Source organism: Notothenia rossii (genome assembly GCF_949606895.1).
Source record: "Notothenia rossii genome assembly, chromosome: 10".
In the NCBI taxonomy this organism is placed as follows: Eukaryota; Metazoa; Chordata; class Actinopteri; order Perciformes; family Nototheniidae; genus Notothenia; species Notothenia rossii.
This window is the reverse complement of record NC_136908.1, coordinates 30,183,267-30,201,399: the sequence shown is the minus strand read 5'-3', so window position 1 is coordinate 30,201,399 and position 18,133 is coordinate 30,183,267. Positions and strand designations below refer to the sequence as shown.

General features: G+C 40.7%; 1 protein-coding gene across 9 annotated transcripts; it reads left to right on the top strand.

Moving 5' to 3' along the window:
- The first annotated feature begins 6,980 nt into the window (after window positions 1-6,980).
- Window positions 6,981-17,933, top strand: LOC307021205 (uncharacterized protein). 9 transcript variants are annotated; one of them, XR_013803095.1, is made up of 6 exons: window positions 6,981-12,420; window positions 13,703-13,813; window positions 14,268-14,994; window positions 15,164-15,341; window positions 15,780-16,047; window positions 16,864-17,933. XR_013803095.1 is itself a non-coding variant. In XM_079653095.1 (5 exons), exons 4-5 carry the CDS (start codon window positions 15,874-15,876, stop codon window positions 17,053-17,055), a joined length of 366 nt encoding a protein of 121 aa, XP_079509221.1. In that variant the 5' UTR covers window positions 13,829-14,318; window positions 14,836-14,994; window positions 15,164-15,341; window positions 15,780-15,873; the 3' UTR covers window positions 17,056-17,933. The 9 variants fall into 9 exon arrangements, 3 of the variants coding, with proteins under 3 accessions (XP_079509221.1, XP_079509222.1, XP_079509220.1); XR_013803096.1 differs by having other exon boundaries at window positions 7,011-12,420; window positions 14,836-14,994; XR_013803099.1 differs by lacking the exon at window positions 6,981-12,420 and having other exon boundaries at window positions 13,426-13,813; window positions 14,268-14,318; window positions 14,836-14,994.
- The last annotated feature ends 200 nt before the right edge of the window (window positions 17,934-18,133 follow it).

Genomic DNA, 18,133 nt, shown 5'->3' with positions numbered 1-18,133 from the left:
TTTGAGTGTTTGTTAGTACAATGAATCCAGTGTTTTTTGTTGGGGAAATATTTTCCAAGGCCCATAACTTTGACCCAGTTTATCAGTTCATACTGTCCGGACTGAGCACACGCACCTGGAACCTTGGCTGCTTTGCTCTCAGTGTTTTGTCTCCCTGTTCCTGCCTGTTGGCGTCAGCTGATAGAGGTGTGATCATTCTATCTTGTTATGCAGCATGTTGATGATTCTCTCTGAACTAGCTAAACACATGGGTCTGGGGTAGAGTTCTTCAGAATTGACGTGGCAACTTTACCGTGCAGTCAGAACCTCTAGCTCTTGGACTTGTTTTGTGAATTCTCCGGCCGAAGCTCCTAAATAAACCCATCAGTGTTTGACATCAAAGCTCCAGCTCTCCCTGTGTCTCCTTTTGAGTCGGTGACTCCCACTGCATTGCTACACAGAAGTTTCCCCCACAAATTGGCATTGTCGGAACTGGTAAGTGTAATTTCAAATCCACATTTAGACATTGCCTTACCAGAATCTATGATTGACGGTATCCTAAAATTATCTGTGAAGCTGAGCGGCTGTGTTTCGTTTTTGGTTGATGAACATTTGGGGATAGTAAACCCAGGGAATCAGTGTCAGATTTTCTCTGTGTATGCTGCTCGGGACGGAAGTGCCATACAAGCATACACAGCTCATGTTTAGAGAAACCTTAATGAAGGGCACCAGTAAAGTGGAACTTCTGTATGAAAGTAAAGATTTGTATTGAACAAATCGCCAAATTCTAGGGGTTTCAGCGGCCAACAGCAGGAATAAGCAGCCAGAAATATTACCACTATCGCCTCTATAAACACGGCTCCAGCTGCAGCTCGGGGTGTGTGTGTAAATACACAGGGAAAAACAAACTTAGCGGGAGTGTTTACGTGTTCGGTGTTTTGATGTACAACGGCCTCGACAACTTCTGTAGTCCTATTCAGCCACTTGTTAACAACCATCGTTTTTCAGACACGTAAATTCTTCAAAAATCACCAGTGGGATCAGTGGGCGTCCCCGGATGTTTTTTCTTTAGCCCCAGACAAATTCTCCCTCAATAATATTATACATTAACCGTACTTTACCTAGAGGACGGCAGAAGTGTAATTTCCCGTGTTCAGTGAATGCAACAGAGGCAAGACACCACCAGACCAATCAGAGAGTTGCATGGAAATAAACGTGTTTTATTGGCTGACAGGCACGTACCTCTCCTCTGTGACAGTGTTTAAACTTTCAGCTACGGACGCGGAAAAGATGGACATTAGAATTTTTTTTAATAAAAAAGACAGCAATTCTCAAGTGGTGGCTCACACAACAACTCCAGAGCCACGACCTGAGCCAGGTGAACAAGGTATGTAAATGTCAGTAGACTTACAAGTTATGTCAACATGTAAGCAAAGCATAAATTATACGTTGACGTTACTTTGAATCGCGCGGGTAAGCTAAACCGTTAGCAAGTAGCTATAGCTAGCCAGATATATTAAATAAACACTTTGTCATACAATCTAAATGTTGTGTTTTTTAGCATTACCTGGTGATTTCAAAGAAAGCTCTATGGGAAATGTTGACTTACTGTCAGTGTTCGACATGAAGCTAGAAGCTACCTTACAGCAGGGGTTCCCAAACTTTTCAGCCCGCGACCCCAAAAATAACAGTGCCAGTGACTGGCGGCCCCTCTCGACAGGGGGGGGGGGGCCGCCCATCCAGGATTTGGGCCCGCCCATCCAGGATTTGGGCCCGCAATTTTAATCAGGGCTGAATACAAAATTGTAATTGTTTTATTATTATGTGTATGGTTGTTATTTGTAGGGCTCTGTCCTAATATTTATTTTTGTTTTAAACTATGTTGAAAGATTAGTTTAATATCATTTTTTTATTTTGCTATGAATTTTTCTGAATGAAAGGCTGCGCGCGAGACTGGCTTTTCGCTGGGTTGAGTCGTGTGGGTTTTTGAGTGAGATGCGGCACAGCAGCCTGTCAGTTTACTCTTGCTAGGTTAGTTTGGCTATTATCATTTATATTTATCTGCAACAATGGTGGAAGTGGTTCATGAAAGGCCACAAAACCAACCGATGGATGCAGCCTAAGACCGTCAACAGCCTTATGGCAACCTAAAACCCCTCTGTTTCCGTAAAAACAATTCACGAGCGTCTAACAGCCCCTCCCCCCCGTTGACAATTCAGATTTCCCGGGAAATGTAGGTTTCGGGGTGGGCTCGCCCTGGTAAATCAAATGCCCGCCAAGAGACGTATGTCTGCCGCCGGGTTGTTTGTACCATTTTCAGGCGATTTGTAATCTGTTCTAGAAAAACGATGTGTTTTTTAGGATTTCAAGAAGGATATAGAACAAACAATGGATGTATTTTATGAACATTTATCCATGCTGAAAGTAGATTTAGATGTGTTAGGAGTGAGATAGAGATTATTATCTAATATATGCATCTGATGAAGCATTGCATGAAGTCTGTTGATGATCAGAGGCTGTTGTTGGGGCTGCATAAACGTTTTTTAATTTTTGTTTTGTAGACAGACCATGCAGGCCTCAGAGAGTTAAACTTGTGCCTGCGACCATAGTTTTATTGTATTTTGTTTTGAAAATCCACAGCGGAGGTTTGTGTCGTACTACATGCGGTGTATTTTGCATATCTCTCAGTAGCCAACAATCTGTGAGTCTGTTGGCTCGGACATAAACTCGTGTTTAAAATAATACTACACAATAAATTTAGTCTACATTTCATAATAAGTGGTGTGAAAGCTGAGAGGATTTTAAATCGCATTTGAACTAAATAACTAAATGCTTATACAATCTGTATTTGTATTGTTGATTTAATGTGTGAACGAGGCGATATAGAGAAGGTTAAACTGTCATTATTAGACTGTAATTTGTTATATACTGTTGGAATGGGTAAGCAGGCCTATTGTTTTTGGATATTTGCGGAGTTAGGTGGTCCATGAGTGTTTTTTATTGGTTAAGTGGTCCTTGGTATGAAAAGGTTTGAGAAACACTGCGCTAGTGGATTGTCAAAGGGGGAGCCTCGTTGCGGGGAAATTATACAGATGGCTAGTCCGCCCCTGAAAATGTCTATGCAAACATTATTATTAATAATAATAAAAAATTAAAAAATTAGATTTTTTTTTATAAATTTCTTTTTATAATTTTTTATTTTTTTTATTTTCCATTTTTATTTTGTAATCATCTCGCGACCACCCGGGGGGTCGCGACCCCCACTTTGGGAACCCCTGCCTTACAGTACACAGTTGATCCTGAATCCTGTCAGTTAAAGTGTTTCATAGTTACCTTAGCTAAGCATCAACCTAGCACTGAAATATATGGATGTTATGTGACAGTATTTCTGAGAAAAAGTCAGCTGAAATGGTGGCATAGTTGCTGCATGTTTGAACGTATTTGCAGCAGTAAATGTGGCTGTTTGGCCACTGACGTTGCCATAACAACACCTGAATTTAAATGTGCAACCTCTTTTTGTGACAGATTTTTGCATGAAATTATAATTCTTCTGATTGATATTTCCTATTGACAGCTAGTTTATATGTGAACATTATGAGATGGACAGCCAGTTAACAACCTTTTTATACAAATAATTCAGACCAAAGCAAACACCCACATAAAATCAATTTCAAGGACCGCCTACTTCCATCTACGTAACATTGCAAAAATCAGGCATATCTTGCCTCAAAACGATGCAGAGAAACTAGTCCATGCATTTGTTACTTCAAGGCTGGATTATTGTAACTCCTTATTATCAGGGTGTACCAAGAAGTCAGTCAAGTCGCTTCAGCTGATTCAAAATGCTGCAGCTCGTGTACTAACCAGAGTTAGGAAAAGGGACCACATTACTCCTGTTCTGGCTGCCTTACACTGGCTCCCTATAGAACACAGGATAGAATTTAAAATTCTTCTTCTCGCCTACAAAGCCCTTAATGGGCAGGCGCCATCTTACCTTAAAGAACTCATTATACCCTATTGTCCTACTAGGGCATTGCGTTCCAAGAATGCAGGGTTGTTGGTTGTTCCTAGAGTCTCTAAAAGTACAATGTGAGCCAGAGCCTTTTCTTATCAAGCTCCACTTTTGTGGAATCAGCTTCCAGTTTGTGTTCGGACGGGAGACACCCTATCCATTTTTAAGAGTGCGCTTAAGACCTTCCTTTTTGATAAAGCTTATAGTTAGGGCTGATTAGATTCAGCCCCTAGTTTTGCTGATATAGGCTTAGTTTGTCGGGGGACATCTTACTTATTCCTTCTCTCTGCCTATACCTGTGTACTCTCATGTTCCGATTAACCCAGCTTCCCCAAATTTCTTTCTTTTTGGTGTCTATATACGCCGGGATCCGGAGTCATGGATGATCCTGCGGTCCTGTGTCATGGATTGCGAGTCCTGGATCTTGAGTCGTGGCCGTGGTCCTGGATCATAAGTCCTGGATGGATATACTCGTGGATTCATCTTCCTATTATACACACATGCATTTCCAAACATTTGGACTACCTATGTTGCAAATGTATTATCTTTTCAATTTATACACGGCATCTATTGCACGTCTGTCCGTCCTGGGAGAGGGATCCCTCCTCTGTTGCTCTCCCTGAGGTTTCTCCCATTTTTCCCTTTAAACTGTGGGTTTTCTCTGGAAGTTTTTCCTTGTACGATGTGAGGGTCTAAGGACAGAGGGTGTCGTATTGTCATACTGATATTCTGTACAAACTGTGAAGTCCACTGAGACAAATGTAACATTTGTGATATTGGGCTATATAAATAAACATTGATTGATTGATTGATTGATTGAAGCGTAGAAACATGGAAGACTTTGTAGTCGAGGCATCATGTGGAGCAATGTGAAACATTAAACATAAATAAACTGGTGTACAAAACTCAAATACCTGCATTTCAATGGACAGCATATAAGGACACGTGAGCTGGGTTCTGTTGCTCAGATTAGCTATTGATGATCACGTTGATAAATCATATAAAACAAATAGCCAATCACACAAAAAACATGCTGCTGTGATTGTGAGCATTAAACAATTAACATTAAACTAAACAAACACAACAGTACGTTATTGTCCTTATAAAATAAAAATATGCATTTTGTCCACCGAGATAATACAGGCACCTTACCCTCAAGAGATCCTCACGTGCTATGAGAATCTCCCACAATCCATTGCTGTAACAAAGCTAATGCAGGCACACGTTTGTGACACCAGATGGCGCAATTGTGTGTGTGCGTGTGGGGGAGTCTTGCAGTAGAAAATTCGACTGTAGCGCCGCCACTGTGGGCTAAGCCCTGAATGTTTCCAGGTCCAGGCAACGCCCCCGGGTCACTGCTGATGGATTTAATGTCGTAGAACAAAACGTGATCTGTCTCTTCAATTTGTGTCAACCACAGACCTTTTTTTCGAGCTATTTTTCCAAAATCCTATGGATAAATTGCATTGCTTTTTGGCGTAGAAACCGGAAGTGGTAAAATTCTAACTTACTTCCGGATTTTAGGACGCGTCACTAGGCTTGTTTGAGACAAGCGAGACCTGCGCAGACCTGCGCAATTTCGATCAACGTCTTGCTCGTGCGTTGCATGATGGTTAGTCATTGTGTCCGACTTGCTCTGGAGGCTCGCTCACATGAGACGTTGAAATCTCGCGGGACAAAGACGCCCGCAGCCTTGAGAGCGAGGCGTGGCGAGGCGGCGCAGTTCCTCTCCACTGGCTGCGGAGGCGAAATGCTTGATGGGAAACGACTCGCTGCTCGAGCTGAGCGCTCATTGGTGGTTTTTACCCCGTGCTGCTGATGAAACTCTCCAATTGGCTCGGCAAAAGTTGTTGTTTGGTGTCAGTTTTACGTCGGCACTTCAATTCACATTTTTCATCATTGTTCCACAATGTTTATCATCATGAAATTAATATCTATATATGTTATACTATACTTGCACTGCTTACCGTTTTTATACTTTATATATCTTAGCATATTCATACACACTGTTCATACTGCTCACAGGCTGCTGTGTATATCTAGTGTATTCATACCCCTCACTGTTTATTCATCATTCACTTCATTCTATCTTTTATTCTGTAGATTGTGTACATTACTTTTCACTTTACTGCTTGTTGCACTCCTGGTTAGAAGCTAAACTGCATTTCGTTGTCTCAGTACCTGTAATCTGTGCAATAACAATAGAGTTGAATCTAATCTTGAGCAGGAACAAATGTATTTACTTAGCACATATCTGACATTAACAATTAAACAAATGTGTGCATTCTTTATAAATGCAAACCGAGTCAAGCCGACTCCGGAGGTGGCGGTATGCAACTTAAAGTTGTTTGCAATCCGCCAAAAAACCGAGAGAAGAAGAAAAAGAAGGCGAAGCAGCAGAAAAAGAAGAAGAAGCCGACTCGGAGCTGTCCGACTTCAGGCGAGCTTTTTGAGACCTCCCCGGCTGCGATCGGCTATTCTCGTCTACTTTCGAGGCGAGCCGTAACGCGTCTCAAACAAGCCTACTGTGGCACTCTATAAAGCTTCTTCACCATTTGTCCTACTCTTCCTGTTTAACATTTCACTTTCAAGTTTTCAACAGTCATTGCAATGCATTTGAGCTGTAACCATTTTGATGCAAAACATTTCACTTTTCTGCATTTCTCCTCTAAAATACAGCAACACATTTACTTGGTTTTTGTAGCTAAAAGCTGCTACAGAGACCATTCAACTAATAACATATTCAGCTTTTTCTGCATTTTCAGCTAAATTCAGCAACACATGTTCACAGTTTACAGCATTCACACGCATTTTCTGCAGGAAATGCATTTTCTAGTTATTGATGCATTAAAGTGTTATCAAAGCTTGTAAAGGTGCAGCTAGTTTTAATGACTTTGTATACTGCAGGATATCTATCCATCCATCCATCTATTTATCGATCTATTGTAATGAAATGGCTGGCCGCTAGAGGGCAGTGGCGCTGAAACGGGCAGTTCGTCGACCGAGAAAGCGAGTCGTTCGATGAGAAGAAGAAGAAAGATGGCCATATGTTAGCTGGCCTCTTCCTGCAGGTGCTCAAGAAACGCTTCGATCTTCATCTTAATTGTCTGATCCGAGGGGCAGGTGGCAACACTGGATTGTGACTGGATGAGAGATGGCAGAGGGAAGTGACGGGGCAGTTATGGAAATGGAGAATGGGATATAGTGAGGAGGAATAAACGTAAAAAGCAAGGAAATACTCATTCGGACGAGAGTAATAGTGAGGGTGAAAGGAGAGAAAGAGTAGTCGGAAATAGGCAACAGGAGTTCATGGTGGTTGTGAAACTTGTGAAAGAGGGAGCTTCGTTTGGCGAGTGGAACCCTATACGGTTAACTAAATCGATTAATAAAGAAATCGGGGAGGTAATGAGTGCCAAAGTATTGAGGAATGGATCAATGTTGATCAAATGTAGGGATAGAGAGCAACAGGGGAGGGCAATAAAGATGAGTACCGTGGAGGGTAAGAAAGTGGAGTGTTCACTGTTTAGTGGTAAAAAGCTAGTCAGGGGAGTGGTGACAGGAATCCCCGTCAGAATTACAGCGGATGATGTGAAAGAGAATATAACAAATGCAAAAATAAGTGATGTCAAACGCATGAAAGCAAACCGCAATGGGGTTAAAGAAGATAGTCTTTCGGTTCTGATCACCTTTGATGAGAAAAGGCTTCCGGAAAAAATACTTATTGGATATATGTGTTATTATGTGAGACCGTATGTTCCACCACCAATAAGATGTTTTAAATGTCAGAGATTTGGACATGTGGCGGCAGTGTGCAGAGGGAAACAAAGGTGTGGCAGATGTGGTGGAGATCATGAATACGGCAAATGTGAAGAAGGGGTAAAGCTGAAATGTTGCAATTGCGGAGGGGAGCATAGTTCAGCGTACCGTGGATGTGAGGTTAGCAAGAAAGCAGAAGAGGTGCAGCGAGTCAGGGTGACGCAGGGAGTAAGCTACGCAGAGGCAGCAAAGACAGTTTCAGGAGGAACGCAGGTTACAATGGAAAACAAGAATAAGAGCAAAGAAACAGAAAAAGTCCACAACTGTGTTAAGTTGAAGGAGGACACTCTGATAGTGAGTAAAACAGAGTTTGTATTGTTTATGGCAGAGATTATCAACTGTTCAGCGCAGACTAAAAGCCGGAATGAAAGAATCAAAATAATTGTCAGATCAGCTGAAAAGTACCTTGATGTGAAAGGGATGCAGTGGGAAAGTGTGAAAGATATACTAAATGCCGATGTTCAACAATCTCAGACATGCAGTGGATCAACTTGATGGTGTTAGTTGTACTGCAGTGGAATGCCAGAAGTTTAATTGCAAATGGACAAGAGTTTAAAAAATATAATGACAATCTGGGAGAGAAACCTAATGTAATTTGTATTCAGGAAACATGGCTGAAACCACAACTGGATTTTATTGTGAAGGGATATACTGCAGTTAGAAGAGATAGGGACTCTGGCAGAGGGGGAGGAGTTGCAACATTCATACAGAGTGGTGTAAGTTACAAAGTTATGCATGTAAGTACAGATCATGAAGCAATAGTTATAAGGGTATGGAATGATAGAGGACCTATAGATATAGTAAATTATTATAATCCATGTGGGAAATTAGATCAAAGGATATTAGAGGATGCTGGGGGTTCACTGCAAGACAAAGTAATATGGTGTGGGGATTTTAATTCACATAACTCACTATGGGGTAACAGTAGCACAGATGCAAATGGTGCAGTAGTTGAGGAATGTATAGATGACCACGGGCAAGTGTGTATTAACACTGGGGAAGGAACAAGATATAATTGTACAAAGAATATAGAAACAGTACTCGATCTGACATTTGTGTCTAGTGATATAGCAGATATAAGTACATGGAGTGTGGTAAAGCATACTACAGTGGGCAGTGATCATTATCCTGTAATGACTAAAGTTGGGACCAACATACGTTTTGAAAAGGAGAAGAAAATTCCTAGATGGAAATTGGGAAAGGCTAATTGGGATGCCTTCCAAGTTGTAAGTACGCATAGATGTAAAACACTTCAAGAGGAAAATGATGATGATATAAATAAATTGAATGAGGAGCTCGTTAAGGTTATCATACATTCAGCTAAAGAAACAATTCCGGAAGTTGAAGGAGTTAGGCGCACCAAGAGTGTACCCTGGTGGAATGGTGAATGTAACAAATCCATTAAAGACAGAAATAAAGCATTCAGACAACTCAAACAACTCCATTCTCAGGAAGCTTTGAATCAGTATAAAAGGGCCCAGGCTATATTAAGGAGGACGATACGAACGCAAAAACGCAGTTTTTGGAGGCAATATTGCAATAGTATTGGAAGAGAAGTACAGCTTGCAGATGTTTGGGGCATGATTAGGAGAATGGGGGGAGTTCGAAGGAATTATGAGTTGCCAGTTTTGAGCAGAGGGGACATAATATCTGTCACAAACTTAGGAAAGGCGGAACTTCTAGCTCAGACATTTAAGAAAGTTCATAGTTCAGATAGCCAGGCAGTGCAGAGATAATACATGAATGGAAAACCCGAGAATATTGGATAGAGTAGAAGTGTTGGGGGATCAGGTGGACCTGCATTTTAGTATGTTTGAGTTGAGGAAAGCAATTATTAGTGCTCGTCAAACCACTCCTGGGAAAGATGGTGTTTGCTATAAAATGTTGGAATATATGACGGCTAACTCTCTAGTCATTGTGTTAAGGTTGTTTAATAGGGTGTGGGATTCTGGCCAACTTCCTTCGGTTTGGAAACAAGCGATAATAGTGCCCATACTAAAGCCAGGGAAAGACCCTTCAGATCCATCTAGCTACAGACCTATTGCCCTGACATCGCATTTATGAAAAATCATGGAAAGAATGGTTACAGAAAGGTTAACATATATCTTAGAAAGTAAAGCTCTGTTATCAACATATCAATGTGGGTTCCGTAGGGGTCGGAATACAATGGATTCTATATTGTGCTTAGAATCAGACATCAGGAAAGCACAGACCAACAAGGAAGTAGTGATTGCAGTCTTCTTTGATATTGAAAAGGCTTATGACATGCTCTGGAAGGAAGGACTACTAATCAAGTTAAAATCATTGGGAATTGGTGGTAAAGCATATAATTGGGTTATGAATTTTTTACTGGACAGGAAAATACAAGTAAGAGTAGGTGCAGAATATTCAAGTGTTTATGCTGTGGAAAATGGTACTCCGCAAGGTATTGTGTGTAGTCCGTTGTTGTTCAATATAATGATACATGACATTTTTAATCAAGTTCATCCAAGTGTGGGAAAATCTTTGTATGCAGATGATGGGGCTTTGTGGGCAAAAGGCCGCAATGTAGCACATGTTGGAAAGAAAATACAAGCTGCAATAGTTGAAGTGGAGAAATGGTCAAATAAATGGGGATTCAAACTGTCAGTAGCTAAGACGCAAGTCATTTGTTTTACAAAACGGCATAAAATTGCTCCTGTATCATTAAAATTGTATGAGCAACCTCTTGAACAGGTTAATACAATAAGATTTCTTGGTGTTTGGTTTGATGGAAAGCTAACGTGGAGCAATCATATAGGAAAAGTTCAAAGTAAATGTAAAAAGGTCAACAATGTACTTCTGTGTTTGGTGGGACAGGAGTGGGGAGCAAGTAGGTCATCACTACTGAACATATATTGGGCACTCATGAGACCTGTATTGGATTAAGGGTGTATAGCGTTCATGGCAGCAGCAGAATCAAACCTTAAAAAGCTGGATGTCCTACAAGCTCAGGCCCTGAGGATTTGTAGTGGAGCTTTTAAAACATCTCCAGTATCAGCAATACAGGTAGAAATGGGAGAAATGCCTTTAAGGATAAGAAGAGTAAAGTTAATGTTGGCATACTGGGTAAACCTTCAGGGGCATGGTGATAGTCATCCAGTGAAAAGTATTTTGAAAGACTGCTGGGAGCACAATGAGTCACATTGAACAAGTTTCAGATGGATTGGTGATGTTAAAGCGGTAAGTATAGGATTGAATCAAATACAGTATTGCCCCACAGTTGCAATCTCGTCCATTCCACCCTGGATATTCCCATTGCCAAGGGTAGACCTCAATATACAAAAAGAGTTGAAGGAAAATAAAGAAATACCAGTATGGCGCATAGTCCAGAATTATTTTTGCAAGATATCACTCAGACTCAACAATCATATTTACAGATGGCTCCAAAGATCCAGAGACAGGGCGTGCTGGGGCAGCAGTTTATATCCCAGTGAGTAATTCACATATCAAGAAAAGGGTAACAGACCATGTGTCAGTATACACCACAGAGTTGTTGGCATTGGTATTGGCATTGGAATGGATAGAGGAGAAAGGAATACATAATACTGTAATTGCATCTGACAGCTATTCAGCTTTATCGAGTATACGATCAGGCAGATCTTCATTTAGAATGGACATAATAAATGAAATATTTCTGATTTTGTATAAAATGCAAATCAAAGGCATAGCAACTCGTTTCATCTGGGTTCCTGCTCATGTTGGTGTGGAGGGTAATGAACAGGTGGATATTCTGGCCAAACAAACACTCAGAATTACGAATATAGACATTGAAGTTCCGCTCAGCAAAGCGGAGGTTAAAACATTCATACATATATATGCGCAAACAACATGGCAAGATCATTGGGACCTTAGTGACACAAGAAGACAACTTTATAACATTCAAAGGTATGTGGGTGATGGAAGGAAGGTGGGGTTTAAAAGAAGGGAGGAAAATGTCATTTCTCGGATGAGAATAGGTCACACAGGTCTCAATCATACTGTACATTAAGGGTAATAGGAAAGCATCCAACCGGAAAGTGTACACACTGTAGCCAGCCAGAAACAGTTGAACATGTTTTGCTGCATTGCAGGAAATATAGTATTCAGAGAAATGTGCTTTTCCAAACACTGAAGAAAGCAAAATACATTGACTTTTCCCTATCAGGGCTGTTAGGGAAAACATCAGGCAATATGTATTGTGAGCTTATTACGTTTCTTAGAGAAATTGATCAATTTAAAATAATCTAGAGTTTTGGTTTTATTTATTTTGTTGTTTTTTGTTTGTTTTATTTTGTTTATTGTTTTCTGCATAGTCTCTTGTCCATACTCCAGTCCAGTTGGTGGCGGTAATGCACCTAAAATTTGGTTTGCCAACCGCCAATAAACACTAAAGAAGAAGAAGAAGAAGAAGAAAAAGAAGATCTTAATTGTCTTCTGTTCCCTTTGAGCGGCACACAGCCATGACTCTAAATCATTGTATCGACATCGTAAAGAAATAATGACGAGAGTGTGTTTTTAAAGGGATTTCTCTAGTAGTTTTTGGAGCCTATGTGTGTTTGTGAAAGGGGGGGGGGGGTCTCTTCAGGTCAGCTGTCCCGTGAGTTTAACGTCAGGTGAGTTTGTAGTTTATTCCCTGCTTTTTCTACACTTTTGTTTAAAACATTGAATAGAAGAATATGATTATGTTGTTATTTATTTGTAAACCCTGCTCGCAAGTACAACTTTGCAAACGTGTTAAATGTGTTATTAACCGTGATGAAGATCGACTGTCTGGTCTGTGCGGAGTTTTCTCTTCACTGTTAGCAAGTGTCAGTTAGGGTGGTCCCGCTGTGTGCGGGACTGCACAGCATTTTGATCATCTGTCCCACATATTTTGCCGATGTCGCGCATTTGACTGACATTCGCCCGTCTTAAACAAGGCTTTTTTACAAAGGTGTGTAGAAAACGAGAGGATTATCATCACCATTAGCTGTGTCAGATGTCTATCAATCAACAGATACATTGATTAATTTATGGGCAGCCCCACACACTCTGCGTGTGTCAGAGTGTGCACTAGTTTGTGCAAACAATTAAATCAAAGTAAAGCGTTGTTATTAATATTTATAAGCTTATAGTTTAATAGAAATGTTTCTCTTCGATAGACATTATATCAACATATAATCTAGCTCTAAGCAACGCAGTAACATGTCCCGCAAAAAAAGTTGCATTTGTCCCAGATGTGGCTTGTTGGCACCTGGTCACCCTAGTGTTGTCAGTACTGTTTTCCTTTTTTACATCAAAACTACTGAATCAACCATCATAATATCAATATAATTTCACCTGATAATCTGATCCTGTTGCTGTCATGAAATGTCTTCTTCTGATTTTCTCCATATGTTTCTAGGTAATAATCAATGCCCAAAATGGCAAAACATGCACTTGTTGTTTTGAATATATTTTTTCCTCTGTCAAAATGTGTGTGTGTGTGTGTGTGTGTGTGTGTGTGTGTGTGTGTGTGTGTGTGTGTGTGTGTGTGTGTGTGTGTGTGTGTGTGTGTGTGTGTGTGTGTGTGTGTGTGTGTGTGTGTGTGTGTGTGTGTGTGTGTGTGTGTGTGTGTGTGTGTGTGTGTGTGTGGGGGGGGGGGGTGTGTGTGTGTATTAGACCAATGGGTCCATTTGGGTATGGGCACATCACCATACCCAGGAAGACAAAAGTGGAAAAAGAAAAATCTCCAACGAGGCGTTTTGGGGCAGCATAGCCAGGCCTTTCCTGTGTTAGAGTTTTACTGTGACTCTGCAGACCGTTTACATGCATAACACACAAGGGGACGGGTAATAACTGGAAAAGCATGACATTTGACCTTTAAAAAAATTGTTTGGACCTCTGGAATCGAACCTGGGTCCTCGCGGGCGGTAGTGGACTGTTACAGCCGGAGCCTCGCAACGGCGGTTGTTTGTGGCGTTGGATGAAGTACCGGCGCAGCGGCGCTGTGAAAGTCCACGGCCCACCGAAGGCAGCAGCCCACCGGTAAAAGTCCCGAGCCTGCTCACACACAACTGAAACCAAAATAATTTACAGACATATGGAAATGTCTCTCACACCACACACACACACATGTGAAACGCTCTCTCACACACACACACACACACACACACACACACACACACACACACACACACACACACACACACACACACACACACACACAACAACGTTGCAGTCGGGATGAAAAGCAATGTGGAGCGGCACCTCACCACTTCATAACGAGTTTATGAAGTGGTTTGTTATTGGTTGTGATCATATTCTAAAGATGTTTGGATTATTGAAAAGTATACAGCTCCCTTTCATCTGAGTGTTGAGAGCTGTATCCAGAAATACATGTTGTGCTCAAAGTGCACCAGATTGATGCTTTTAACAAGATGTGAGGTCCACCCCAAATAAAGCAGGTTAAAATAATTTAATTGAATACATTTTCTTTTAGTAAACACTGAAAACGGGTCCCACAGACCCAAACAGCACACAAAGGTTAAAGGTAAGCATATAATAATGTTAAAATGTGCTAAATATATACACTGCAAGAAACTAAAAAAGGATGAGTAAAAGTAGCTCACGACTTGTTTTATTTTTTTTAAGTAGCTCTCCTCTTAACGAGGGAGCAGAATAAAAAAAATCCCTTTTTTTCAATATATCGGCAAATATATTGATGAGTTCGAAACGTCCATTATTTTTTGGGTAATTATTTGATACTATATTACGTCATATGCTTGTTTGTTGGCTAGTGTACAGTAGGTGTCATTATTAGAAATACTTCCTTTATCCCCAGATAAATAGGATTATTTGCTGGAAATGTACCGTATAATATAGTAATAATGCCAACTTGGTGTTACTATAGCACCGTTGAGATATTAATGCACTTTAATTCATTAGTTTTGAGAAGTAGAATTATTGGCCAAGTTATATTTCCATTTCAGGATCCTTTTTTAATACGACTTGCATAAAAACATAATATAACGTGTGATAAACATGTGTGTGTTTGTGTGTGTGTTCAGGAGGCAATCATGGATGGGACGGAGATGACGGTGTCTCCTCGCTCCCTGCACAGAGACATCAGGTGTCCCATCTGTCTGGATATGCTGAAGAACACCATGACGGCCAAAGAGTGTCTGCACCGCTTCTTGTCCGACTCCATTGTCACCGCGCTGAGCAGGGTGAGCCTTTTCTATCTACCTACTTTAGCCTAAAGCAGACATGAGCTCAGAGTAACATCACACCTCTCCCCCCCCCCCCCCCATCTGTTAAAATGTTGACCTCAACATAGAAGATGTCTGATAATGGAAATATTGAAACAGGCTGACCAGAACTCCCCCCCCCCCGCAGGAACCACCGGGTGAAGAAGCCGATCCAGGAGAGTAACAACACCACTTTCAGCGGGGGGGAGGACAACGGCAACGCTCTCTCCCACCTCTCTAATGACTCCGCCCACATCCCCCCCCCCCCCCGGGCAGACCCCCTCAGCGGGCTTCAGACGAGGGCTCGGGGCCTGAGGCAGACAGCGGTATTTTCTTTCCTCTTTTTTGTTCACAGTAAAGAAAATCAAGTATTTAAGAAAGATTTAACTAAAGTTGATTTTCTTTCTGTATGTATTGTAGTTTGGTCTCTTTTCATCAACAATATAGATTGCGACAGGGACGAAAGAATTTCTAGGCAAACCCACATTTTGTATTTGAAATGTCTATCTCTTTATATTTGGTGTAATATCTACAGACAGGTGACTGGTATTGTGTCACTACAATAGTCACACCAACAACTTTGGTAACCATGTCAGTTTACAGAAAAGGTTAAACCTTCACAGATGAGAAACTGCCTTTTAACTTGAATTGGAATCAGATTAAAATGATTTAAACATTAATTTTGTGCTGTGAATGCTTCAGTAGTGTATATGAATATCTGTCTTTCCTTTCTACTCATTGTTTATCAAACTTTCTCCCTGCAGGTTGTTGAGCACGACGGTCAATGCCACTGTGGACCACATTTCCAAATACCTGGCTCTGCGCATCGCCCTGGACGACTGACAGACTGACGCAGAGATGGAGGACAGAGGGAGGGAGGAGGGAGAGGGAGGAAGAGGAGAGGAAACAGGAGCAGCAGGGGGAGGAGGAGAGAGTGGAGGAAGAGCAGGAAATGGAGAGGGCTTGGGTCTGAAAACCATCAGTGAGAAACATCACACCATCTACATCCTGACGAGAGGAGGACAGTTCTCTGTGAGTCATCCAACAAGCACTCTGCCACTGCCATCACAAGAGCTTAACATGGGCTTAAATATAAGAATCATATTTAACAAAGTCCTCGTCTGACTTTGGACAGGAATGCTAGTAACCGTTCACTGGCTTTCCATTTAACACTCGTAGTGCCCGACTGAACTTATTTATAAAAAAATGTGGTAGTGTTTGCTAATACCAGTGCATAGACTAATAACTATTCATTGATCTACAAAAGTATCTTTTAACATTTAAAAAGAAATAGTGCAAATGTCGTAGAAAATGTACTTTTTGTTCCAGCACTGGAAAAAAAAGTCTAAAAAAATATATAATTAAGCATGAACAAAAAAATGCACATCTTTATCAAGACTAACGTAATGGAAGAAGAAAATGTATATATTTATATAACACATAACATACACAAAAAAAATGCATAAACATAGAAAATTAATCAGAAAATAAGAACAATTATTTTATTTTTTAAACAATTTAAACATTTCTACAATGTGAGAATCTGTGTAAGTATAAAATGCAACATCGTTAAGTGGTACCTTTTGGTATTTCAAAATGAATCTAGAACATAATCTGCAGCTAAACCATTAACAACAATCATTTTAATTTGCAGTCCTAAACACAAACCGTAGCTGAATTTGAACACAAACAACATATAGAAATTCATTTCAGTTGCGGTCCGAACACAAATCCAGAAAAACATCTACTGCTTCAGTGCACATTTAGGTAGCATCTACTGTATCTTTTAATCACTAGTGTCAATGTCTTCATTATTTTCCATTCATTCAACCCCCCTCCCTCCCCCAGACGCTGAACGGCTCTCTGACTCTGGAGTTGGTCGAGGAGAAATACTGGAAGGTGAGGAGGCCTCTGGAGATTCACTACGCTCCCACCAGAGACCAGCAGCAGGCAGCCCCGCAGCCACAGCAGAAGTCCCCCCCCCCTTCAGAGGGACGGGTGAGGGGGGGCACCCCAGTGTGGTTCCAGAATGAAGCCTAAACCCTGGGTTCACTTGCTTTTAAAGTCGTTTTTTTTATTTATTAGATTTGGTTAGATGCCTGGAATAAGGTGTGTGGTTAACACAAGCTATGGATATGATTTGTTTTACGACATGAGATATGTCAGTAAATCCCTCGGCCTACAAAACAAAATGTCCTCACTGCACCACTCTTAGCGTTTCTTTTTCAAGTGTACTGGAACAGTCTTGATCACTTTTGGATGTTATGAAATCTGATCTGAGACCTGATATTTGGAGGATACATCAAGAAGAAGAAAAAAACACAAACCTCTTAATAACAGCAAAAACAAGAGTCTTGGCTTGTGTTCTGGTGAATAATCAGGCTGCGTTCGAACATTTAACAACCGACCACGTTTATAAAGAAAAAGCTGTGCAGTCGGGGGGTTTGAAATGTGAATGAATTATTTTTAGGTAACGGGGTAAAGAAGAAAGAAGATACTCACAAAATAAAAACACAATTGAATGTCTCTTAATAGGAAATGATATCAATCTATTAAGGTTAATACATGTGGCAGCCAGCCAGGAAAAGTTAAATATATTGGGTCATAAATGTGAGTCGTTTTTAATTCTCATTTTGTTGACACCGTTAGACTTTTCAAACATTAAAATTAAGGGACTTCATTTCAAGTCAAAAGTATTAGATTGTAATTCAAAGTGTGTCCTTCCTCACTTTTTTTCTTTCTTCAGACTGATATAGTTGTCCATAAATGTATTGCTCAAGTTAATGAGATTCATCATTTCCTGTTCTGTGAAAGGTTTGTTACTGATCTGTTTTAACTTCGACTTTCAGACTCAAGTTATTATTTTGTGGAAAAATGTGAAGAAAAAAAATAAAAGTGTAATGTCTGTATTATTCATGTATGATTGTCTAATGGGCTTACTTGTTCTACAGCATGACTTGTTTTTATGCCGCCAGTCAGAACTACACGGTTTAGATTAAGACACAGCTGTACTGAACATTTCCTTTTCTGCAAATGCATCTTATACATTTTCGAGAACTGCTTAACATGTCAAAGGCTAGAGCCTATCCCAGCATGCACTGGGGTAGGAGAGGGTGAC

Coding starts and splice junctions, on each gene's coding strand:
- LOC307021205 (XM_079653095.1), top strand. CDS start 15,874: ATGGAGGACAGAGGGAGGGAGGAGGGAGAGGGAGGAAGAGGAGAGGAA. Junction 16,048..16,863: donor CGAGAGGAGGACAGTTCTCT/GTGAGTCATCCA, acceptor TCCCTCCCCCAG/ACGCTGAACGGCTCTCTGAC.